The sequence below is a fragment of the Oncorhynchus mykiss genome, chromosome 1 (genome assembly GCF_057628025.1).
Source record: "Oncorhynchus mykiss isolate SJ-2025 chromosome 1, ASM5762802v1, whole genome shotgun sequence".
Classification (NCBI taxonomy): Eukaryota; Metazoa; Chordata; class Actinopteri; order Salmoniformes; family Salmonidae; genus Oncorhynchus; species Oncorhynchus mykiss.
The window spans coordinates 20570471-20597041 of NC_143022.1; the positions used below are offsets into that span (position 1 = coordinate 20570471).

General features: G+C 41.7%; 1 protein-coding gene across 1 annotated transcript; it reads right to left on the reverse strand.

Moving 5' to 3' along the window:
• Positions 1 to 706: 706 nt before the first annotated feature.
• LOC110501398 (adaptor related protein complex 1 subunit mu 1) lies at positions 707 to 25727 on the reverse strand. The gene is made up of 12 exons (XM_021578979.3): positions 24880 to 25727; positions 19333 to 19489; positions 18992 to 19059; positions 18675 to 18805; positions 18291 to 18438; positions 17971 to 18097; positions 17524 to 17666; positions 14570 to 14641; positions 14272 to 14430; positions 13964 to 14089; positions 7615 to 7690; positions 707 to 1362 (listed from the first exon to the last, which is right to left on the reverse strand). Exons 1-12 carry the CDS (start codon positions 24919 to 24921, stop codon positions 1340 to 1342), a joined length of 1272 nt encoding a protein of 423 aa, XP_021434654.1. The 5' UTR covers positions 24922 to 25727; the 3' UTR covers positions 707 to 1339.
• Positions 25728 to 26571: the final 844 nt, after the last annotated feature.

Consider the following 26571-nt stretch of genomic DNA (forward strand, 5'->3'; position numbering starts at 1 on the left):
TGCTAAAAGAGGTTTCCTAATTTTAACTGATTAAAGGGTTCCTTGTGTCATAAGTATAACGTAAGCAAAAGTTTGGTTGGATGATGAAGTACAACAAAACCTTCATTTTAAAAGATCAATTGGATGTGACCTAAAGGTGTAAAAAAAAGTGTCAAAATCGCTGACATTTTCTGCATATGCAAAAGCTCTGGCCACAACGATGTTGTGATCAAAATGAATGGACAAGAAAGAGAGAAACCTCAAACACACAACCACTCGGACTGTTGTCTCTTTGATTTGGACATAAACATCAGTTTACAGCAAACAAGACCATAACATTTTTATTTTATGAGGGAGAAAATATCTGATGGTGGTATCACTATAGGGATGTTTTTGCAAATTTGAGGTTTAAAGCTTTTGGCCTAGTTTTTGAGAACTTATTGAAGCAACCACGGCAGTCAATTGTTAACACAAGTCACCTAAAAGATCTGCCAGGAATGTACAATACCATTTAATAGCTAGCTTCGTTCAGAACGGTTTATAAAAATGTTGCCTTCCATTGAGCATGTTGTATTCCACTGAATAATGTGAGGATAAATCAAGAGATGAAAATTACACAAATATAAAAATGTATCAACAGCTAATCAGCAACTTAATACATCCCAATAAACATTTAGGATTTGATTATTCAGAGGTAATGGTGGCCTAAAGGAACTGCAATAAAAACTTGTGGCAAATATTTTATTATAGTTTGACCATTTTAAGTGCTCACTTCGATCTGCACAAATGTACCAATGCACCTTATTCTCATCATAACAGCCATACAGACTGATGTCCGATGATTCCGGACCAGGCAATATATTGAAGAGCTTTTTCAGCCTTGCATCAGGCTATCACTAAGTAATCAGGAAAACCGACAAATGAAGAACGCTGTGTGTAAATTCACATTAAACTTCTTATAACACTTCACTGGTTCGTTGGTCACACTCAACTTGTAACACCTGAAGTTGACCTTTAAAATATATGACCACATTGCAAGCAGGTGATTTAGATGGAAAAGAGGTAAGTAGAGTATCAACAATTGCATTCATTATTTGCAACTGACCTACTATAGAAATATCATACATCTCACTACTTTTAGAGCACAACTGTAACCAAATAAAAACGTATATTTATTTTGAGGAATATAATTTCTGTATTATGGCACTAAACATGAAACAAACTTCAAACTTGAAAAGAAAACAAATGAAGTCAATTGACAACAAATGTCCATGACAAAGGACTAAAAGTAATTACACATCCGTGACCAACAATGTTCCATCCATAGAAATATGGGCCTTTCCCTTTCCTGCTGCAGTTTCTATTGGGTTCGGAGCTGGTAATCTGGAAAAGAAAATGGAAACCAATATCATTAGTGATCTAATCAGTAACATCAATTTAGCACACAGTCATACATGGATATTGATGGATATATAATAAATCCGTTTGGCCATAAAAGCTAATGCTTAGAGAAGCCGTTTTCCTACCCTACCCTTCCACCTTAACCTCAAACACTCACAATGGAAAATAATTCATCAAAATGAATTAGTGTTTCAATATTATTCCTAGAGCCAAACAAAAGAAAACTGGATGTGTCTCTTGGGAGCTGGCTCCACCCACTGTAAAACTAACAGAGGACAAGTATGTATGAGATAACTGATTCAACCAGCAGAACCAGCTCAAGGATAAGTTTCCTTATTTTGGTTCCCTAAGACCAAAGATTGTGTGTAAGTAAGGAGATGTTGAGTTAAGTTTCCCTGGTGCTTTGCTTGGCAGTATGAGTTGTAAACAAACATCTTAAATACACAGATTTACAATGGGAAGCACACAGCTGTGTCGAGTTTGGTTTCTCTGCTCAGGCCAAGTTCTGACTGCTTATCTGTTCAGGAATCTCCGAGTTTTGAGTAGAGGTGAGCATGACATCCACACTCCCCCACACCCCCCCCCCCCCCCCCCCCCATGCACTGGCTTGTGTACTTCTTTATGTTTGTGGACTTTGTGTGTCCTCTTAGACGTCACAACGTGGGAAAGCAAGCAGCATGGGCCGGATTTAACGAGATCAGTACAGTCTGTTAGTAGAAACCTCTCCAAAATCACTCTTTAGCCTAAGAAACAGCATCAATGTATGTAATAACAATTTTTTAAAAACAGTTATGGAAACAGTGTGATGTGTGGAACGTTAGACGTGGAGTGATGAAATGGTTTGCCCCCCAAGCCCAGCGTATCTGGTTTTCATTTGCCTTGAACCGTATCTGCTTTAAGAGCAATTAAGTGCAAAGGTTAAGGTGGAACAGTGTTTATGTGGTTGCTAGGGGAACCAAGGGCACTTGGAACAATAGTGCATGGAGCCCAATAGTATTGTTACGTGACGTGAGTTGACTTTGAAACACACTACTGACATATTTGTAATTTATTTGTGACGGTGGTTGGAGAAATTCTGTGCCAAATTCAGTAGTTATGAAGAGTCTAACACAGACGCCCACAAGTCCCTGCCACACACGCTTTAAATTTCACAACATGTTTACTTCTAGTGAAACTCAACGGTTCGCTTTCTAAATGTTGGGATTCATATTGTTAGTTTGAAATACTTTTTTCATGTGCATAAAACAGAAGACTTTTTGACCGTTTTTTAAACATTTAACAACTAATAAACTTCAAAATACTACTACTCTGTAATATGACATTTCTTAAAAAATATGATTCTTTTAACAGAACTCTTATCCAGTCTTCACATCAGTCTAAATAACAAACACAGATGGATAAACTATTTTTAAATTGTAGCAAGCACAAGCCACGGGCTAGACAATGGTTCTACTGGTTTCCCCCCTTCTTAACCATCAAACACATGCTGATTCCCTATATGGCGTTTGAGAGAGAACATGAAAAGGGGTAGAATAAGACAGCTTAAGTCTAGGACTACTTTGGCTGTGGTAATTGATAGGCTGTGTTTACAGGCCTTTACTGCCCGCTCATGGGAGATCTCTAATTTTGTCCTATGAGCCCCTCTCCCCAAAAACGTACGCACACAGTTTTTCTTGCGGAGATTGCTGACTCAGGCTCCTGGCCATTCGACACTCACACAGGGACACGCAGATGATGTGCCATTCGCACGCTGTCGTCCACAGCAGAGTGCTTGTCGGTGCAGGGGTGAAGCTAAACCACAGACCTGTGACACCACAGCAACCGCCATCAGCATGCCAATCAGAACCTAAGGCCACATCAAGGCCCCCAGGCCACTGCAAATTTGACAAGGATTTTCAATCAGCCTGAAGAAAACACTAGGCTGCCAAAGAGATCAAGGCCTCTAGTTGACTTAGGGCCACTGCTGTACAGTGAAGTGTATCACTTCCCCATAAAATAACACTGCTCCTTTTTAAAAGTGATATGAAAGGTGGATTTGAAGTACTTCGTCTTTCATTGTTTGATAACAGAGTGATATGTCATATAGGCTGGGCATAGGTCAATAATGATTCACTTCTTTCCCTTTGAAGTTGTAAATGTTAATGAATGAGATGAATAAAACCACAGGGTGCCACGCTTAATATTAAGGATGTCTAACTACATTTGCTCTTTCAAATGAATACATCTCAGACTGAATCATGTCAGTTAAGGCTGCATCCCTTTCTTGAACAAAATAAAATAAAATGGTTGTGTGGTAGCAGTCTGCGGTGGACGCTGGCAAGGAAACCGTCTGGAAACGGGTGCCCAGTGTGGCAACAAAAATCCAGAGCTCATCAAGATGATGCAAGTACTCAGATCAGGTGGCGTTGGCTTGTATTCAGTTGGGCCGTTGGGGGTGAATGTGGACTTAAAACTTGGCACTGCCCAGAGATGTCTTGTCTTGTAATTACAAACACCTTCACTGTGATTGCTTGATTGAAATCTATCACCCATACTTAAAAGACTTCAGACTCCAGCCACCCGAGTCATAGACTGTTCTCTCTGCTACCGCACAGCAAGCGGTACCGGAGCGCCAAGTCCAGCTCCAAGAGGCTTCTAAAACAGCTTCTAACCCCAAGCCATAAGACTCCTGAACAGCCAATCAAATGGCAACACGGACTATTTGCATTGCCCCCTCTCCACAACTGCCAATCTCTGTTGTCATCTATGCATAGTCACTTTAATAAACTCTACCTACATGTACATACTACCTCAACTAACCGGTGCCCCCGCACATTGACTCTGTACCGGCACCCCGTTTATCCATATTTTTTTTCAACTGCACTGCCGGTTAAGGGCTCGTAAGTAAGCATTTCACTGTAAGGTCTACTACACCTGTTGTATTCGGCGCATGTGACTACTAAAATTTGATTTGACTTGAGTAATTCAACAGAATTACTTGTTTTATTAAATCTTATCAGAAGCATTTAGAGAAAATTACACTTTCAGTTTCAGCACTGCTGAATTCCCCTACTCACATATGCATGCCTAAATCATTCCTTGGCTAAATGCACTGTCAATAACCCAGTGACGAAAGGTAAACTTTTAAGAGCAAGGGCATGCATGTGTAGTCCCTGTGGGCTGCCTACATTCTTAATCCGCCAACCCTAAACCGGAGGAGTCACCCACGTTTGGCAAAGACCTCTCCGGCCGGCCCTCCCCTCTCGCTACGCTAGCAGGTTCTCACAGTCCTCTGGAACTTCAAAGCTTTTCCCCCTGTGTTTTTCTTCCCTTTTTTTCCACTCTTAAAAAAGAATGATTCTGCACCTCTGGCATTGACACTTAACTGCTTCAGCATATCTTGGTTCTATCCCTTCTCGCAGACAATGGCGGTGGAACTCATCTATTCAGACGGATTGAAACAAAACGGGAGCCGTCTTATTGCCAGGCCTCATTATACTTCCTGGTGAATATGGATCACTGGAGATTAGGCTTGGGCGGTATACCATATACACCTGGCTATTTTGAACTGCTGTCAATGCTTTATTTTTGCGGGGGTTTGAGGTGCCCTAAAGCTCAGGGGGGCATGCTACGCCACTGCTTATAACTTAACTATGTAAGATGTGCCAAATAAAGTATCTCCATCTCAGGGCTCCAGCGATGCATTTGGTTCGCTAACTTGCCAGATCAAGCTTGTTGTTTACAGCAGAGACAATAAATCCCCTCCTGGATAAAGATCTCTGCCTCATAACTTTAGTTTTGTACCACAACATTTTTTTTTTGGGGGGGGGGGGGGGATAAATAGCGGCCCTTGTGTGCACTGCTGGGAATTCTATATACCCTGTTATGGTACAGGAATGGTATGAAGGCAGAGCTCAACATTCAGGGCTGCCCGCTGGCCCAGCAACCTCTGCCGAGCTCACCTGGGCAAGTTAATGAAGCTTTCATATGGCCGCTTGAGCCAGTACATTTTCAAACTCCAAAACAGAAAATAATAATGAATATTTGTATTTATTCCTTAATCTTCAAGACATTGACGCTTCACGTTATTTATTAAATCAGCATTCGGTTTCCAAGCGGAGGAAGCCTTCCCTGTCCTTCTCGAGTGAGCCCCGCCCCAGTAGGCTACGTCCTGGATACACGTGCGGACACATCTCAGCGGAGGCGGGAAGCCCAATTCAGAACATCGGCACTTGGAATCCACACAATCACAGAATAAAAAGTTCTCCACCTGCTTTTCAGTCTATTTTCATATTAGACAACATCGTACACAGCGATGTCATTAGCAAAGAAAGGTTTATGTAGGCCTACACTATTGAACTGCTTGATTGTCAAGTTTATATAATTGTTTAATAACAGATTAATTTCTGAAGCTGTTAAGTAGCTATGTCGTTTATCAGCTGAATATCCATTGTTGGGTGGCAAAAGCACACAACTCCTCACACAGCTGATCGCTGAGTGGAAAATAATATGTTCTAATAAGCCCAGTCACTGCACAACATTTATAACTGCAATCTCAGAAAGACAACAGTTTTGATTGCAATTATTGAAAAGAGCCTGACCACGGCTTTTCAGCGCTGTAGGATTCATTTTTCAACTCCATCTTTACCACAATTGGCAGTGTTTTACAAACGAGGTCTGGCATGACAAAAAAAAAGTACCAGCGGGAAGCGTGTCGGCCAATTGAATGCATAAACGGTAGGCCTATATTCACTGGAAAATGCAAACAATTACACAGTATTTATAAAACACTCAAAATCACATGATTTATTAGTGACATAGGGAGTTTTTTTAGAACATTTAGCAAGCAACAAGGTGATATTTATAGTGTGGCCTAGCTAATGAATAGCGTATTGTGGTTAACAATGCAGAAGAGCAACCCCATTCTTCAGCCATGTAGTCACCATGCTACATCCATCTGACTTCAGGTGATAATGCTTATTGCTATAGTAGCACACCTGCCTGATAATATGGATAATGTACACGCCCTAAAGATATTGCAATATATTATTGGGCTCATTTCAAGAGGAGATTATTACATTTTAAACAGTTTCGTGTGTTAAGGCTATTGTCATCCTTGAGGGGGGGGGGGGGGGGGGGGGTAAATAGTATAAATAGCAGATTTTATGGTTAGCTATAATATATATTTTTTAAAGGGTACTTGCCCAGACTGCAAATGAAACATGAAATCACCCACTATTGGAATTCTGCATGCCACTTGGTACTGGCCCGGCCTGCCACTGACAAATTTACCTGAATGTCATACCCTGGATACTGCCCAACTCTACTGGAGATAGTTTGTCAGTTTAATCTACTTTTATTGTAGTAAAAAGATTGACATGAATTCCATCAGCGAGTCAGTGATTCCAAATAGGCTAGTCTTCAACTGTATCTTCAAGTCACACGCGCAGACAAAAACAGACACAGGACCTGTAGTCTGACCTTGCACAGAGCAGACAAATGACTGCGCGGACCAAAAGACTCAACCCCCCTGATTGACAAAGTATCAAAACAAGCGCCCAGTCAAGTGGAGATGAATGCCTTCCTCTGGTTGATATCGGAGATAATTAAGATTGGCTGGGTTTGCTCTGCTTTATAATTCAGACAGCCATTCGATGGGGTGTAGTACAGCATGACAGCTGGCCAGCGGCCGCCAAGAACAATGCTATTGCCTGGCTACTTCCTTCCTGCCAATCAGAGGTGGGAGGGGCCCTGTCTCAGACCATCTGCACAGATAACCTTATCAGGAAGAGAGGCCTGGAGAGACGGACTGCAGACTGTACTGTAGAACCTCACAACATAATGTACTGTACAATCTACTGGCGTTACAGACCTCTTGCTAGCAGTGAGTCTCCTAGATGTAGTCCATGGCAGGGAGAAAAAAAGGTATCAGAAGCAACATTCAGTGCTGCAATTACTAAAACTATTGAAACCAATAAAAAGGCCAAGACATTTAATGTGAGGGGCAACAGAGCAGGAGAGCCAATGGAACCACGGAGGACCGGAGCAGAGCCACATGGCTGTTCAGATACATGCACAATTCAACACATAGGTTTGATGGTAGTTGACAGGGTGTTTTACATGCAGATGTTTAGTGGGTGGTATGATAATGAGAGATCATTATTTCAGTATAATGGGCTGAGATGAAGTCTTCTTTGAGAAGAGTGTGAATGCTTATTATTATTACTACATGGTGTGGAGAATGTTCAACCTTACCCCCGTTCTGTGTGATGTATCGAACCCATGGCAGAGCCTGGTAGCCACTCTTCTCAATGATCTTCAGGTAGCGCACCTAAAAACAAGACTTTCATCACACAGAGCAAATCGTGTTTCAAGTGAGGAAGGTGGGGGGAGGGGGTTGTAAAGTACACTATAATGAATAGAACAAAATCAGGTTTACTGTATATGACACTGCATTGTTTTTACCAGGATGATTTTATTGTTTATATTCTCTCAAATACTAACTTTAACAATGCCACGTTTCAGGCAACAACCACAAAGGTCAAATATGCCCTGGCTGAAACACAAGTCAATGTCTGCAGATGAGAACTTCTCACATTCCAGAAACAAGCTGGTATGAAGAAGTGGTTAAGAACATTTTCGATATTAAAACAAAAAGTGGGGGACTAGCACTTCCCGGTCCTATGTGAAATTTCATAAATTCTTCAAACTACAACCTATTGAATAAGATCCACCAAGGGAACACATATTGCAAGAATTTACCAAATCCAAATTGAGCCATACCACAAGGGGGCTAACTGTTCAATAAAGCCTTTTATCCACTTCCCTAGAGTCAGATGAACTTGTGGATACCATTTTTATGTCTGCGTGTAGTTTGAAGGAAGTTGCTAACTTGCGTTAGCGCAATTGCCAACTAGCGTTGGCACAATGGCTAGAAGTCTATGGTAACTGCTAGCATGTCAAAATCCAGAAGTATCCCTTTAATATGCTTATCTTCGTGGTGCTCATAATTAATTGAGCTTCATATTCCCCCATTGTTACATGGCCGGGCTCTCATTGAAACGAGGACCACCTTCAGGCATTCAGAGATTCTAACAGAGTGGGGGGGATTAAGTCTTAAATCTTCCCCAAGATAAAACACTTGCAATAACAGCCCAGAGAAATACACTGACAGGCAGATTTGACAATGTGTAAATGGACTCAGCACACCACACCGCAGCCCAGCTCTCTTCACATAAAAACTGAGATTTTTATCAACACCATATGGGGAAGATGATAGTTTTTGCATTTGGGAGTGAAACACTTTACACCAAGGGTACCATCAATCATAACTGGGCCATAATGAAGAAAGCCAGGACATAACAGGCCCTTAAAGGCTCCTCAATGAGCACCTCTAGGTCTGATCTGTCTGGTGGTCCCGATGAAGATGCAACAGGCAAGCAGTCAGCCACCCAAACTAAATATTTGCTCTTCCTCTCAAAAAGGTGTGAACACTGCTAGTACTAGGGCACAACCTACCTCCAAGACACACAATATTGCTTTGTCTCATAACAGGCAACAAAGAAACAATTGATGTAGTTCTGTCCTTGAGCTGTTCTTGTCTATTAATGTTCGGTATTATGTCAAGTTTTGTGTTGACCCCAGGACGAGTAGCTGCTGCTTTCGCAACAGCTAAATGGGGATCCTAATAAAATACCAAAACGGCTACAGAGGGGGCTGCTGCATTCCCCTATGAAAAGGCTATTTCCCATAAACTGGTGCAAAGGCAACCTAGTAGGATACAAACACAATTTACTCCACCGAAGTAAATCTGTCTGCTGACTTGACATTATTCATGTCAGACTAGCGCTGTATTTGGACTGTAAATCTCCTCCCATTTGCGCACAATGCCAATTCCAAGTGTTATTTAAGATCTAAAAGGGTGTTTGAGGCAGATCACACGACCGATACACAATGCAAAATGAATAGGTCTACATGCATATGGGAGGAGTTTCTGAACTGTCTCAGAGCTGTGTGAGTGTGTGTGTGTGTGTGTGTGTGTGTGTGTGTGTATCTGCAGTCTAGACAGTAGAGGCTCTTCTCATTGTGAGAACATGAGGATCTCAGTGCTGGCATGTCAAAGCTAACATCAGTCAGGTCCAGTGGTTGTCATTGGCAGAACAGGAGTGCTAGCAGGTAAAGCAAGCCTACAAGGCCGATTCAGAAAGGCCTGGTGGTTATCACTGACAGTGGCCCTAGCTAACCTCAATTGTGCTACCAGCTCATACATAGACCTACATAACAATAAAGATTATGAATGACGTACAGTACCGGTCAAAAGTTTGGACACTTACTCATTCAAGGGTTTGTCTTTATTTGGACTATTTTCTACATTGGAGAAAAATAGTGAAGACATCAACACTATGAAAAAAAACATATGGAATCATGTAGTAAGCAAATAAGTGTTAAACCAATCAAAATATATTCTATATGAGATTATTCAAAGTAGCCACCCTTTGCCTTGATGACAGCTTTGCACACTCTTGGCCTTATCGATACATTCATACTTTAAATCAGCAAGAATCACCCTAACCTTTAGTCTCATCTTGCCTAAACGTGGTACCATAACTGAGCCTATTCAAAGTTCCCTAATATTTCATAGTTTCTAAAGTTTTAGTCATCAAGAGTCATAGTGAGAAACCGCCAGAGATACAGAAATAGTACCCACAGGGTGAAACAAGGACAAAGCATTATTCTACTTCTGACATCTCCAACATTAGTTGACCTGTCTACAACTCTACATGGCCTGTGGTGAAATTGGTAGCTCCATATTCCTACACTACCAGTTAGTCACAGACAGTAAGAAGGTTGGCTGATGTGATTCTGTAATAAAAACACAGCTAAATCGAGGTGTAGCCTACTATACTCTATGTCTAAGTTGTCTGGAGCCTTACAAATTTAGATGTTTGTTGTTATAAACTACTGTAAGACCAAAGCAGACACGATTTGGCAACATTTTTCACACAGTTGGTAAAAAAAGTTTCAGACAGATTTGGAGCAAGCTAAATATGCCTTATTTCAAGGACACCCTCTTGAAATACAGCATATTTAGCTTGGGGATGAATGTGTCCTCAGTCTTCAAGGATGTCTCTGATGGTACAGAATGTGATGTATATGTATATGTTAATAAGTGCTTTCTCCAGGCTCTGGTAGATCATTCACCATTTCAATAGCTCTTTGCCTCATGCTGATCAAATCAATAGCTTAAATTAATGCTGAAGCTAAAATAGGCACCGAATCTGTCAACCAGGGCCAGAATGACAGATTTTTACCTTGTCAGCTCGGGGATTCATTCCAGCTTCCTTTCGGTTACTGGCCCAACGATCTAACCACTAGGCTACCTGTGCCACCTCAAAACAGGAACGACTGTTTATTTACATCAAATTAAGATCAAATGATCATGTGCTTACAAAACTTACAGCAAAGGCACATCCATCAATCACTTTCTTGGGCACCTAAATATAATATCTATTTTTCAGGATATCTGTCATGATGTCTGTGCCAAACACAATTCTTATTTTCATACACAGTACAAACATGATATGGACTATGATGTATTTATTGTACAATTTATAGTACATGAGAACTTGCAGTTGGTCATGTGTTCTGTTCTGATGGTTGACTGGGTCTATATGGAGTATATCTGAGGGGCTGGTTGGTCACGCCACTGTGTCTGAAGGGAGGGGGAACCTATCTCTAATTATCCCCTTGAGGGGGAAGATGAGCCCTGATGTGGCTCCCCTACCATCAGCAGGTTATAAAGAAAGAATGCAGCCCCTGCCTCTACAGCAGTCCAACCTCTCTGGTGTTAAACTTCCCTTTTCTACCTCAGATGGGGTATGGCTGAGCTTGATGCACATCTGTCTGTATGCCTGGCAAGGCTGGCAGTGGGGTTAAACACCACTTTGATACGCTCTGATATACCACACTGTCTAATTAAGGAGCTGATGTGGTTCCTCTTTCTTTTCTTTTTTTTGCTGGTGCCGCGTGTCGTGTGCGAGAGACATGGGAGCGTGGAGAGAGTGAGCACGCACAGTCACACACACGCTCACACATGTAGCCAGGCATACGCAGAGGCACGCACACATATGCCCACACACCAGGGTTTCCGTTAGGAAAATGTGACGCCGGACACTTGACTGGCAGCATTTTAATTTACAGGACATTTAAGAAATGTACCGGGCCAATATGCATTGGATGAATGACCTGATTAGGGCGTACACCCACAAAGCTCAGAATGACTGAAATCACATGCAGACTACAGTAGGCCTAATTCATTTTAGCAGAACAGGATGCAAGTGTGCGTCCTTAACGAATTCCGATCCCAATTTACTTTTCCTCAGCCAACAAGACGAGAAACGAACAGCAAAATCAAACCTATGTCAATCTACTATCCTCCATAGTAGAAAAGTATACCTATTCTATTGGTCAGCTTGTCGTTCTGTGCAAGAAAGAAATAACTTATGCCAAACAGACTGGGAGTTGTCAGATGATTGATCCCAAACAACCAGTAGGCAGGCCTAAGCTACACCCAAAATCATTTAAAAAGCAAATGAGGCTCATACAGATCAGAGATTTTAGCTTAAAATGTTGATAAACTAAAATAAACGCAATATGAAACAATTAACAATTTTACTGGCGTTAGAGTTAATTTAAGGGAATCAGTCAATTGAAATGAATTACATTTAGCCTTAATCTATGGATTTCCCGTGATAAGTCCAAGCTGCCTAAACGTTCCCTCCATGCTAGAAGAGATCCTTGGTGGCGTGCGGTGGGCTCAGGGGTTCTGCACAATTCAAGAGGACCTGGAACACCAGCGAAGCGGCCTTGGGGTCAGCCAGAGCCAAAAAACACAGTAGCTCAATCAAACTCCCTAAATAGCAGCTTCCAGCGGCATCTCTGATGTCTCCATTGATCTCTTGTTGAGTGAGTTATTTTGAGGAGCTGTGGTTTACAAGCAACTCTTTCCTCAAGGTTCCATTACTGGGGTTAAGTAGGCCAATGTGTTGCTACGTTAACGAGAGCATCTTGGAGTGATGATGAAACCTTTCAGTGACCGTTCTCTGGTAGAACATAACAGGAAGACACTATCAATATCTCCGTCGCTTGATTTCATTACAAAGTCCCTCATTTTCCATTAGTGCCAAAACTTCCTGATTTCCAGAGAAATTCAAGCAAAGTGTAATTTAATCCCCTGCCTCTCAATTATGTGTGGGATGTTATTGAATGTGCTGCGTCCAGTGCAAAACATGATACGGGTCGTTATACCTCAGAAAGCACTAGAGGGATTGACACCCACCATCTCAGATTGGTCTGAATTTGTTTGTTGTTAGAAACAGATACAATTACCATAATTGCAACATTCTGTTGAAATATAATTTGATTTGAGAAATTAAACTAATTGGTTGCACGCAAATTGACCATTTTAATTTATAGGATTCATATCATATTCAATAAATATAGAAACTAACATCTGATTTGGACGATATGAAATTAGTTTGATATGAAATTATCAGAAGCCCCCCATGGACCCACCACACCAATTCTCCCCACACCAACAACAGGTAGTACGGAGGTGCCAGAGTACTGCATCTTCATCCTATGTAAAGTTTTTCCAGTGGATTTGGTGATGTTTTTCTTCACCTGTTCAGAGAAATGAGTCACAACTGTGAGAAGCATTGGAGTCAACATGGGCCAATATCCCTGTGAAATGCTTTCGACACCTTGCCCAGTCCCCGACAAATTTAGGCTGTCCTGAGAACATACAAAGACACGAGGCGAGAGAACCCCCTCTGAGCCAATGAAAAGGCTTTCCTTTGATTCTCTGGGCTACAAAGTCATTTCCCTGGTGGCAGATCTGGAGGTTGATTGGATCTATCAGGGGACCCACAGCTCCCAGAGGGCTGTCAGGGAGAGAATGACATTGACCCACAACAATACAGACCTGCACACTGTACTGTGCACCTAATTGCTCTTCTCTTAACCATCCCATCAACAAGCTTTGACCATTATGTCACAGTATTTGTCAAAACAATGTCTCAATGCAACAATGCAATTTTGAGTGCTAAAAGCAGTGTGTGGATCGTTTTTTTTTTTTTTTTTTTTTTTTTTTTTTTACTTTTGGGGGGCAATTGCCTAATGCTGGCTACACAGCACCTGTGCAGATCTTTCTGGATACAGTGCACACATTCTGCTGTTTCCCAGAAAGAGAGCAACTTGTCAACTCCTAAGCTCTCCAGTGTAGCTTTGTGACAGAGAGACCAACATCTCTGATAGAGACCCACCAGGCAAACTATGGTGATGAAAGGATGTTGTTCTCCCTGTGTTAACTGACAGTGTCATACAGTATGTAGTCAAAATACTACATAAACAGCACCAGTCGCCGAAGCAGCGAACCAAGCACACCAAACCAGACACACCTCAGGTCTCAGCTTGAACAGCCAGACCTCATATGTGTTACAATAGCTCCATCATGTGTTAGAATGATTACCCGTTTCCCACTACTAAAAGCAACAAGACACCCCTGGTGGATAAAATAGGTACTTCAGCGAGGAAGGCATCTTACCTGGATGCCAGAAGTAGTGAAGTAGGGAATCTCAAACTTGACACTGATGGGGGGCTTCCCCTCCTTGTCCTCTGCTTCCACACTAGGCAGACCGAAGTGGGCCCTCATCAGATACTCCTTACCCCCCTGGGACAAGATGAAAGAGCAACAGTTAGGATCATGGTGTTGTTTTTTTTACATACATTTATCCAGGTTAGTTGTGACACTTGAGATCTGTATTTGTGGTTATGATGTTCAGTCACTCAAAGAACCCCACTTTGAAACTATGGCCTACTTTAGCATGCAGGCCAGTGTGTTGTTGTACTAACCGGGAATGACTTAATGGACCAGACGACCTCGCTGTTCTCTGGGATCCACTTGACACTGCCCACCGTGGTCTTGAACTTGGGCGAGTCGGCGTCTGTGGGAACTGGAATGTGAATCTCCACATTGTTGGCTGTGGACCGCCTCTTGAACTGACTCTTAGCCTGAGTGAGTGAGATATATATTGTATTTCAGAAGATCATGCTCATTGTGTTTACGATAGCTTCGTGGTTAACTATTGATTTGATACCTAAGCACACTGTTATCTTAGCTGCTGGGTAACGTAGCAGGGCTGGTGTTTACCTTGATCATGTACTCGATCCTGCTGTGGGAGTGTTTCTCTATCACCGACTCTATCCAGATCAGGGGCTTCACCTGGGGACAACACATTTCTAAGGCTTAAAAACACAACTTCTCAACAATACAACAAAAGGGTCATTTCTGCTTTGACACGTCTTTCTCATATATGAATAAAACAATATGAATACCTTAAAGCTGAAATCTGCATAAGACGGAACAGTGCCACTGTTCACCCCAGCGCATGTATTATTGTTTTTGTTGATGACACCAGATGAGGAGCATCCAGCATCGTAGCAACAACAACAAAAAGTACACTCTGCTGCGAAATACATTTTCTATACCCAAAAATATTGTATACTCAACAAAAAATAAAACGCTACATGCAACGTCACTTATTTTACTGAGTTAAAGTTCATAGGAGGAAATCAGTCAATTGAAATAAATTCATTGGGCCCTAATCTATGGATTTTACATGACTGGGAATAAGCAGATAAGCAGCTGTTGGTCACAGATAAAAATAAATAAAAAATTTAAACGGTATTCGTCACAGTATTTTTGTGCATTCATTGTGTTTTTGTCCGTAGCTTATGCTTGCCCATTCCATGGGGCACTCTGTTCACAACGTTGACTCGGCAAACCGCTCGCCCACACACCACCATACACATGGTATGCAGTTGTGAGGTCGGTGGAACGTACTGCCAAATTCTCTAAAACAACATTGGAGTTGGCTTATGGTAGAGAATTTAACATTCAATTATCTGGCAACAGCTCTGGTAGACATTCCTGCAGTCAGCTTGCCAATTGCATATTCCCTCAAAACTTGGCATTGTGCTGTGTGACAAAACTGCACATTTTAGATTAGCCTTTTGTCCCCAGCACAAGGTGCACCTGTGAAATGATAATGCTGTTTAACCAGATTGTTGATATGCCACACCTGTCGGGTAGATTGATTATCTTGGCAAAGGAGAAATGCTCACTAACAGGGATATAAACAAATGTGCACAAGATTGGAGAAAAAAGCTTTATATGTATGTAAAATATCTAGGATCTTTTATTCAGCTCATGAAACCAACACTTTACATGTTGCGTTTACATTTTTGTTCAGGGTATATTCAGCTGTTTGAAGCTGGTGTACAAAACCAAAAGACACAAAAACGAAACTTCAGAACAGGAAGCATAGAAATAGCACAAAGAAAAGATCTACCGCTTTGTACACTTGCTTTCAACGGGAATGAAAGGTCTAACTCACATCTCTGAATTTGGTCGGTTCCCCAACAAAGTAGCTTTAAATCCCTGCTGAATACGCATTTTTATAAAGCTGCTTTTAATGTATGATTTCAATGTATGACTTTATTTGGCCACCTTTTTTCATTCTCCTTCCTCCTATCTTTGTTTCTTTGTAAGTACTCTATTTTATGATGCGAAGCACTTGTATTGAAAAGCGCTATACAAATAAAGCTATCATGAGGGGTTCAGCCAAGAACTCAGAAAAAATAATTGTTGACCTCCACAAGTCTGGTTCATCCTTGGGAGCAATTTCCAAACGCCTGAAGGTACCACGTTCATCTGTACAAACAGTACGCAAGTATAAACATTATGGGACCACACAGCCGTCATACCGCTCAGGAAGGAGACGCCTTCTGTCTCCTAGGGATGAACGTACTTTGGTGCGAAAAGTGCAAATCAATCCCAGAACAGCAGCAAAAGACCTTGTGAAGATGCTGGAGGAAACAGGTACAAAAGTATCTGTATCAACAGTAAAACTAGGCCTATATCGACATAACCTGAAAGGCTGCTCTGCAAGGAAGAAGCCACTGTTCCAAAGCCGCCATAAAAAAGCCAGACTACGGTTTGCAAATGCACATGGGGAGAAAGATCGTACTTTTTGGAGTAATGTCCTCTGATCTGATGAAACAAAAATAGAACTGTTTGGCCATAATGACCATCGTTATGTTTGGAGGAAAAATGGGGAGGCTTGTAAGTCGAAGAACACCATCCCAACCGTGAAGCACGGGGGTGGCAGCATCATGTTGTGGGGGTGCTTTGCTGCAGGAGGTACTGGTGCACTTCACAAAATGGATGGCGTCATGAGGCAGGAAAATTATGTGGATATATTGAAGCAGCATCTCAAGACATCAGTAAGGAAGTAAGAAACAAGATTATCTGGTCTGATGAAACCAAGATTCAACTCTTTGCCCTGAATGCCAAACGCCACATGACCATGGCAGCATCATGCTGTGGGGACTGGGAGACTAGTCAGGATTGAGGGAATGATGAACGGAGCAAAGTACAGAGAGATCCTTGCGCTCAAGACCTCAGACTGGGGCTAAGGTTCACCTTCCAACAGGACAATGACCCTAAGCACACAGCCAAGACAATACAAGTCTCTGAATGTCCGTGAGTTGCCCAGCCAGAGCCGGGACTTGAACCCGATCAAACATCTCTGGAGAGACCTAAAAATAGCTTTGCAGCGACACTCCCCATCCAACCTGACCGAGCTAGATAGGATCTGCAGAAAAGAAGAAACTCCCCAAATACAGGTGTGCCAAGCCTGTAGTGTCATACCCAAGAAGACACAAAGCTGTAATCCCTGCCAACAGTGCTTCAACAAATTGCTGAGTAAAGGGTCTGAATAAATGTGATATTTCTGGTTTTTATTTGTAATAAATTTGCAAAAATGTCTTAACTTGTTTTTGCTTTGTCATCTTGGGGTATTGTGTGTAGATTGATTAGGGAAAAAAACAATTTAATACATTTTATAATAAGGCTGTAACATGACATGGAAAAAGTCAAGGGTTCTGAATACTTACCCAATATATTTATTTATTAAAGCCCTTTCAATGGAGAAACTCCATTATTAGTCTAAGACTACACTTAATCTTTGTCTGAGAAAACAAACTATAATGACAAGCCCATCTTATGCAATTAAACTGTCCCGTCTCTGATACAGTACATACGTGTGTGTTGAGGCGGTAGGACATGAGCTCAAACTCTCCATCGGGAGGAATGAAAGAAATGGTGCGGTCATTCTCAAAGCGGGACAGACGCACACACTGGTGGAATTTGGTGTCCTCCAGCTCCACTGATTTACTCTTCCCTCCTGTGATCAGCACAGCAATAGAAAAATATGGAGAGTTGGCGAGGGCATTAGAGGATTGGACTTGGTACAAGTACAGTTCTGAGAAAAATGAAAGCTATGTTTAATAGAAATAAATTAGAGGTAAGAGCTGAATCCTAACTTGAGATGTGTGCACAACAACTCTGTCTTGCAAATCATGCATTGATGGCTAAGTGTCTAAAGTTAAGGCTGAGAATCCACACAGAAACAGCTTTGAAATCTACATGCATTTGTCTTTTAACTGAACTGTAACCCATCCAGTGGCAAACAGTGCAGAGGAACTCACGGCCAGTGTTCTCAAAGAGAACTTTGTCGTTGAGCCCCAGACGCAGCTCGGGCATCCCTGACAGGAACACCCGCATCTTGATGGAGCCCACGATCTCACTGCGCAGCACGTTACCATTCGCACTGACCTGCACATACATGAGAAAAGGAGAAGTATCAGACATTTTACAAGAATTGCTCAAATGTGTCTAAGTTCAAACGGTTGATAGTATTTCAATAAAACACTGAATGATTTTGTCATAGACAAAAAATAAACATTGCAAGGCACGACTGTATTAGAGGGAAGGGAGTGTTAGAACATGACATGACAAGGCGCCTCACCAGAAGATTAACAGACTCAATGACGTCCAGGAAGACTTCGTTCTTCCTGTACTTGATGCCTTCTGACCTCCAGGACACTGCGTTGGTGACGGTTGCAGGGGGGCGCGGGCCCCCCGTGTCTAGCTTGTGCCCCTCTTGGGTGATGTACCTAAAAACCAACAGAGACAAACAGGGTGAGAGGATAGGACAACAATGACAGATACCACTCTGTCTGCAGCCATACTGGGTGTTTGGGTGAAATTCTAGATATATGGTACATACACTACTGTAGATCACTACGTATCATGTGTTTAACTTGGAGGAATATGAACATGTTTAATGGAAGCAAAACATGGGTTGGTACAGAGTTCAGGAGACTGATTAAAGGCTGGAGAGGATACTCACTCTTGAAGGATCTTGCTGTCAGTGGTCTGGGGGTAGCCAAAGTCCATCAACTCATCCATCAACTCATAGATGATGACAAAGTTATCTCTGATACTCTCCTCTTCCAACTCCTTAAAATACTCTGAAAAAACCTGAAGAGACAAAGGACTTGAATGAAGTTACCCACCTCACTTCTTATGAAGTTGGTAGCAGTGCTTCATATAATAATTCAAAGACAAGAAATGTGTTATAGCTAACCAGTTAAACATCTGTAATAACCTATGGGTAATAATTGGTCAAATAAGACTACGATTTATCACCCAAAATATGCAACTCACCTGAATAATTTTGTAGAGGAAAGAGAAGACCAATGAGACACAAGCATTTTTCTTAGACGTTGCTACAACTGATTGAAAATATGTTAAGGTGAAGTTGATGTGGGGCTGATAAGTAAAACAAACATGAGCTGGAAAAGGTGGTCAGTTTGAGAAATAACTGAAAGTGGTATTTACTGGAAGTGATCCTTTTGTGAGCTCTAAAGGAGTAGTAGTATATTTGACCTAAGCATTCAAACCAACCATCACTCTCCCTTTTACCAATTTTGGAAAGGCAAAGCAATATTGAGGCAGTAGTTGTAAACACATTTTGTGAAAGGATGAGTGAGTGGCAGTAAGGATACGGTACAGGTTGTTGTGTTTGATCCACATGAAGCGGACACCTCCGTGGGCCAGGATAGGGGATAAGTTACCCTCCTCCTCTCTGTCCATGAGGATGGGCATAAAGTGCTCAATCTCTGACATGTCCACATCTCCTCTGTAGTTACGGCAAACCAGAACCTGAAAAGGTGAAACAAATCAACAGGAAGTTACTCTCACTTTCTCTATCCATCATGTTAGGACATTACATGGCATGCGTCTCCTGACGACATCCTGAACAGGAATCACTGGCAAGTCAAGTGTCCTTGATATGGAACACAAAAATCTACATGGGTCATCATAATTGGACTATGCATTTGAGCCGTCACACACAGCGGACAGTTTTTTTAGGCACACCACCCCGTTCAAATGGTTTGCTCCCATGTACGTTGAGTGATGTGGACGTGGCTTGCTATAAAAAGCAGATAGACAGAGGCATTCAGTTAATGTTCGATTTAATGTTAGAATGGGCAAAGCGACTGATCATGGTATGATCGTCGGTGCCAGGCGTGTTGGACTTTCTACACGCAACAATGTTTAGGATTTACTTAAAATGGTGCAACAAACAAAAAACTTCCAGTCATCAGCAGTCCTGTGGGTGAAAACAGCTCATTGATGAGAGGTTGAAGGAGAATGGCAAGACTCCTGCAAGCTAACAGGCAGGCCACAAACTGTGCCATTATTTGCCTGTACAACAGTGGTGTGCAGAACGGAATCTCGTAACGCACAACTCACACACTAGATTTCTGAAAACTTATACAACACATTTTCCAAAAAGTAGTAGCATTAGTCACGTAAACACAGAATTTGTTCTTAACCGACTTGCCTCGTTAAATAAAAGGTTACATTTAAAAAATAAGAAGTGACTTCCTTTAAATTCTATTATAATCTATGGTTTTATTCCTTCTATAGCAAGCTAGTTTCAAAGCGAATTGTCGTGTAAAGGTGAAGCATTTAGTTTTAATTTAAGGAATGGAAAGCACTTAGTTACTGCGCACTTAGTGGGAGCAGGATTTCTTTCGGGTTAGGGTTAAGAGTTGAGAGTTGTGCAAGACGTGAAAAGTGGCGCTGGTTTGTTTTCATTCCTGTATTGAACACAGATTGCCCCGTCCACAATTTGATCGATTATTAACGTTTAAAAATACCTAAAGTTGTATTACAAAAGTAGTTTGAAATATTTTGGCAAAGTTCATAAGCAACTTTAGAAATATTTTGTTGTGACATTACGTTTCTTGTAAGCTGTTTTTTTCTGGATCAAATGCACTTTATAAATAGACATTTTGGATATATATGGACAGAATTAATCGAACAAAAGGACCAATTGTGATGTTTATGGGACATATTGGAGTGTCAACAAAAGAAGCTCGTCAAAGGTAATGCATGTCTTATATTTTATTTCAGCGTTTTGTGTAGCACCTGCAGGGTTGAAATATGCTAACCCCTTTGTTTACTGCTGGTGCTATCATCAGATAATAGCTTCTTATGCTTTCGCCGAAAAGCATTTTCTGACATGTTGGCTGGATTCACAACGAGTGTAGCTTTAATTGAGTATCTATATGTGTGATTTAATGAAAGTTTGAATTTTATAGTATTTTATTTGAATCTGGCGCTCTGCATTTTCCCTGGCAATTGGCCAGTTGAGACATTTGCGTCCCGCCTATCCCTAACTAGTTTTAACTGCCTTGTTCAGGGGCAGAACGACAGATTTTCCAGCATGTCAGCTCGGGGGATCCAATCTTGCAACCTTACAGTTAACTCATCCAACGCAATAACGACCTGCCTCTCTCTCGTTGCACTCCACAAGGAGACTGCCTTTTACGTGAATGCAGTAAGCCGAGGTAAGTTGCTAGCTAGCATTAAACTTATCTTATAAAAAACAATCAATCATAATCACTAGTTAACTACACATGGTTTATGATATTACTAGATATTATCTAGCGTGTCCTGCGTTGCGTATAATCTGACTGAGTTTACAAGTATCTAAGTATCTGACTGAGCGGCGGTAGGCAGAAGCAGGCGCGTAAACATTCATTCAAACAGCACTTTCGTGCATTTTGCCAGCAGCTCTTCGTTGTGCGTCAAGCATTGCGCTGTTTATGACTTCAAGCCTATCAACTCCCGAGATGAGGCTGGTGTAACCGAAGTGAAATGGCTGGCTAGTTAGCGCGCGCTGTTATCATTGTGTTGCTGGTTCGAGCCCAGGGAGGAGCAAGGAGAGGGATGGAAGCTATACTGTTACACTGGCAATACTAAAGTGCCTATAAGAACATCCAATAGTCAAAGGTTAATGAAATACAAATGGTATAGAGTATTTGTTGCAGGTTGTTCCAGTCACTAGCTGCAGCAAACTGAAAACATGTGGTCCCGAGGCGGTGTCCAAGTTGCGGCCTGTAGAGGATGGCCTGTTCCTGGTACAGGAGTCCATCCGCCACCCTGGTGATTATGTGCTCTGTGTCGGCTACTACAGCCAGGTCATCCACTACCGAGTCATCCACTACCGAGTCATGTACCAGCACAGCAAACTGACCATCGACAACACCCAGTAATTCTACAACCTCATAGACATGATAGAGGTGAGGCAGAGATGGATTTGTTATTTAGTTTGTAGTCATATGCTTGATGTAGTCAATGAGTGCTAGGAAACTAAATAAACTAAATATGTGAATTTGTCAAAATATTTATGACTTCTTCAAATGGGGGGGACTAGATACATGGAGTGCTTTCATTTCTAAAAGGTAAAACAGATATGTATAAAAAATACCCACAAAGGTGACATTCTGTACTATCAAATTGTATTTGTCACATGCTTGGTAAACAACAGGTGTAGACAAACAGTGAAATGCTTACTTACGGGTCCTTTTCCAACAATGCAGATTGAATAACAATAAGGAGTAAAAATAACATGGCTGCGGTTGAAGTCGGAAGTTTACACACACCAAATACATTTAAACTCAGTTTTTCACAATTCCTGACATTTAATCCAAGTAAAAATTCCCTGTCTTTAGGCCAGTTAGGATCACCACTTTATTTTAAGAATGTGAAATGTCAGAATAATAGTAGAGCTTTTTTTTATTTTATCACATTCCCAGTGGGTCAGAAGTTTACATAGACTCAATTAGTATTTGGTAGCATTGCCTTTAAATGGTTTAACTTGGGTCAAACGTTTCGGGTAGGCTTCCACAAGCTTCCTACAATAAGTTGGGTGAATTTTGGCCCATTCCTCCTGACAGAGCTGGTGTAACTGAGTCAGGTTTGTATGCCTACTTGCTCGCACACTCTTTTTCAGTTCTGCCCACAAATGTTCTATAGGACTGAGGTCAAGGCTTTGTGATGGCCACTCCAATACCTGGACTTTGTTGTCCTTAAGCCATTTTGTCACAACTTTGGAAGTATGCTTGGGGTCATTGTCCATTTGGAAGACCCATTTGCGACCACGCTTTGAGTTCCTGACTGATGTCTTTAGATGTTGCTTCAATTTATCCACAATTTTCCTCCTCATGATGCCATCTATTTTGTGAAGTGCATCAGTCCCTCCTGCAGCAAAGCACCCCTACAACATGATGCTGCCACCTCTCTGCTTCACGGTTGGGATGGTGTTTTTCAGCTTGCAAAGCCTTCCCCTTTTTCCAAACAAAACAACAAGGTACGATGTTCATCTGTACAAACAATAATACGCAAGTATAAACAACATGGGACCATGCAGCCGTCATACCACTCAGGAAGGAGTTGTGTTCTGTCTCCTAGAGATAAACGTACTTTAGTGCGAAAAGTGCAAATCAATCCCAGAACAACAGTAAAGGACCTTGTGAAGATGCTGGAGGAAACAAAAGTATCTATATCCACAGTAAAATGAGTCCTATATCGACATAACCTGAAAGGCCGCTCAGCAAGGAAGAAGCCACTGCTCCAAAACCACCATAAAAAAGCCACACATGGGGACAAAGATCGTACTATTTGGAGAAAGGTCCTCTGGTCTGATGAAACAAAAATATAACTTTTTGGCCATAATGACCATTGTTTTGTTTGGCGGCGTGTGTGAAGAAGGCTTTGTTGCAAAATAGGAATTTGAGATGTTTTGGATTGGAGATGTTTAATATGAGTCTGGAAGGAGAGTGTATAGTCTAGCCAGACACCTAGGTATTTGTAGTTGTCCACATATTCTAAGTCAGAACCGTCCAGAGTAGTGATGCTAGTCGGGCGGGGGGGTGCGGGCATCGAACGGTTGAAAAGCATGCATTTGGTTTTACTAGCGTTTAAGAGCAGTTGGAGGCCACAGAAGGAGTATTGTATGGCATTGAAGCTCATTTGGAGGTTAGTTAACACAATGTCCAAAGAAGGGCCAGATGTATACAAAATGGTGTCGTCTGCGTAGAGGTGGATCAGGGAATCACCCGCAGCAAGAGCGACATCGTTGATATATACAGAGAAAAGAGTCCCCCCGAAAATTGAACCCTGTGGTACCCCCATAGAGACTGCCAGAGGTCCAGACAACAAGCCCTCCAATTTGACACACTGAACTCTATCTGAGAAGTAGTTGGTGAACCAAGCGAGGCAGTCATTTGAGAAACAAAGGCTGTTGAGTCTGCCGATAAGAATACGGTGATTGACAGTGTCGAAAGCCTTGGCCAGGTCGATCTAAACTGCTGTGAAATATATTTTCCATAACCAAAAATATTGTACTTTCAGCTGTTTGAAGCTCAGGTACAAAACCGAAAGTAAAATAATGAAAAGTAAAACTTAAGACCATGAAGCATAGAAATAGCACACATAGAACAGATCTACCTAGTCTTACTTGCTTTCACCGAGAATGACTGGTCTATAACTTACTTTTCTATGCGAATTTTGTTGGGTCGCCCAAAAACCAACATATTGCAGCTTTAAACAATTACTTGTCTTAAGGATCTTAGATAATGCCATATATTCCTTTTTTTGATAGCAAAAAAAGGGATTCACAGCAAAAAAAAGGGAAGCATAATGTAAGTTACGAATCTGCAATGTAATGGTAACTAATTGTAGGCTACGAAGACTAGCGACTAACCTTTGCACCATTGAAATTTGATGAATAGTGTGGAAAAAAACGTATAAAACATCAAACGGTACTTTTCATTGATGACCAGCAGATGTAATTTACATTTGAGTCATTTAGCAGACGCTGTGAGTTCATACATTTTAACAACAACAAAAATGTGTACTGGAACCGGCGCGCCTGGCACCGACGATCATCGCTAACGTGCATTGTTATTAAAAGCTCAGAGTATTTAACCGTTTTTCGGCACAATTTGGTAAAAGCCCCAAAGGCTTCAGAAAGCCTCAGTTTCCCATCACTACTTTCCCCATGTCAACATAAAGCTCTCAAATTCAATACTCTATATTTTTCTTATAACGTAAACTAGCTAGCTTTATATTGTAAGTTGTTCATCAAATCGTGCAATGCATTATTAGCTAAACATTTTAAATGTGAAACACTTGTTATTTAGCTAGCTAGCTAGTTGGCTAACGTTAGCTAACCCAAATCTGTCATGTCCTCTTACCTTGCCTTTGAGGTCTAACACGTAAACCGCACTTGCTGACATTTTGCTTCTAGTTCGCCGTAACTTACTACGAGTTGGTGATAAATATATTTATAATATGTAAACAGTACAATATAAAAATATGTAGCGGTACGGTAGCATCCAACTAGGGGTGCTAGGTGTTTTTCGCTACCATTGACCAGGTTTTGTGCACACGTCACTTCACAAGCCAGAAGACACAAAACGTTACATGCTCCACTTCCGGGAAGCTGTCACCGCCTTCTTCTTCTTCTTTGGTGGGGTTTATCGGCGGTTGGCATCCAACGTTATGGTGCATTACCGCCACCTACTCTACTCGAGTGTGAGCCGTTGCTCAAAAAATTACTTGAGTAGTACTTGAGACTATATCTAATGAAGTTCCACCCAATATACTCTTTAAACTAATTTCCTGTATCCCTTTCTCCCTCATACTAGAGCTTAAGCCTCTCTCTATCCCTCTGATCCTAACCACACTGTAGCAATACATGCTCCACGGTCTCTGTTTCCTGGCAATAATCACACTTTCCCGTTGGATGCCTTCATATCACATTTAAAGTCTTATTCAACTGGCTGTGTCCCACCCGTAATCTTTTAAAACTAGCCTCCTCTCTTCTGTCCCTTCCTGCCGTCCTCCCATCCCCGACTTTCCCCCGAACTTGAAATAAATGCCTGCCCTTAGTATCTCTATTCCACTGCTCCTGCCATCTCGCCACCATTACTGTCCATATCAGGCTTTTTGCCTCTGCTTTGCTTACTGAAACTACAACATCCCTACTACTAAGTGCTTGTTTAGCCAGTACATCCAACTGTCTCATTCCCCTCCAGCCCCACATGGTCTGGGACCCAAGTAAATCTTATCTGTATACCCATCTGTCTAATCCTGCAATGGATTTGTAGTACCTCATAAAGTAGGCGTTGTTTGCTACCTGAGCTAAAGGACTGCAGACTCATCAACACTGCACATGAATCAGAGCAAATAACTACTCTGGTTGGCTTGACTTCCTCTACCCACTGCAAGGCTGGGGGTGGCAGGGTAGCCTAGTGGTTAGATTGTTGGACTAGTAACTGAAAGGTTGCAAGTTCAAATCCCCAAGCTGTCCCTGAACAGGCAGTTAAGCCACTGTTCCTAGGCCATCATTGAAAATAAGAATTTGTTCTTAACTGACTTGCCTAGTTAAATAAAGGCCATCAGCTCCGCCGTATATACAGCAAGATTATCTGTAATATGTTTCCTGAGTGCCACCCCACATTCCTGCACTATCTGTGTAAATGGCCACAAAATCCTAATACACAGTATCCAGCTGTCTCTTAAACAAATCAGATGGATCAACACCATCCCTATCTTTCTGTAGTCTCTCCAACACTTCTAGATCAACTACTGGAGGCAGGAGTAGCCATGGTGGATTTATAGGAATAGCTACCGTTGGACTGAACTCCCTTCCATATATCTCCTTCACCTTGGTATTACCCACTGACCCAAAGCTTGTGTTCTGTCCTCACTCATGTTCCCAGCATGCCTGTAAAATCCCTTTTGCAGGATGAGATGTTCCTGTAGGTTGACCCAATAATTAATTCCCAGATGCTGTCTCCTAATCTGCAATGGCATATCCCACCTGTAGCGAAGCCACTGGGGAGGTCAAAAACACCCCACTACATATTCTGAGTTCTTGCCCC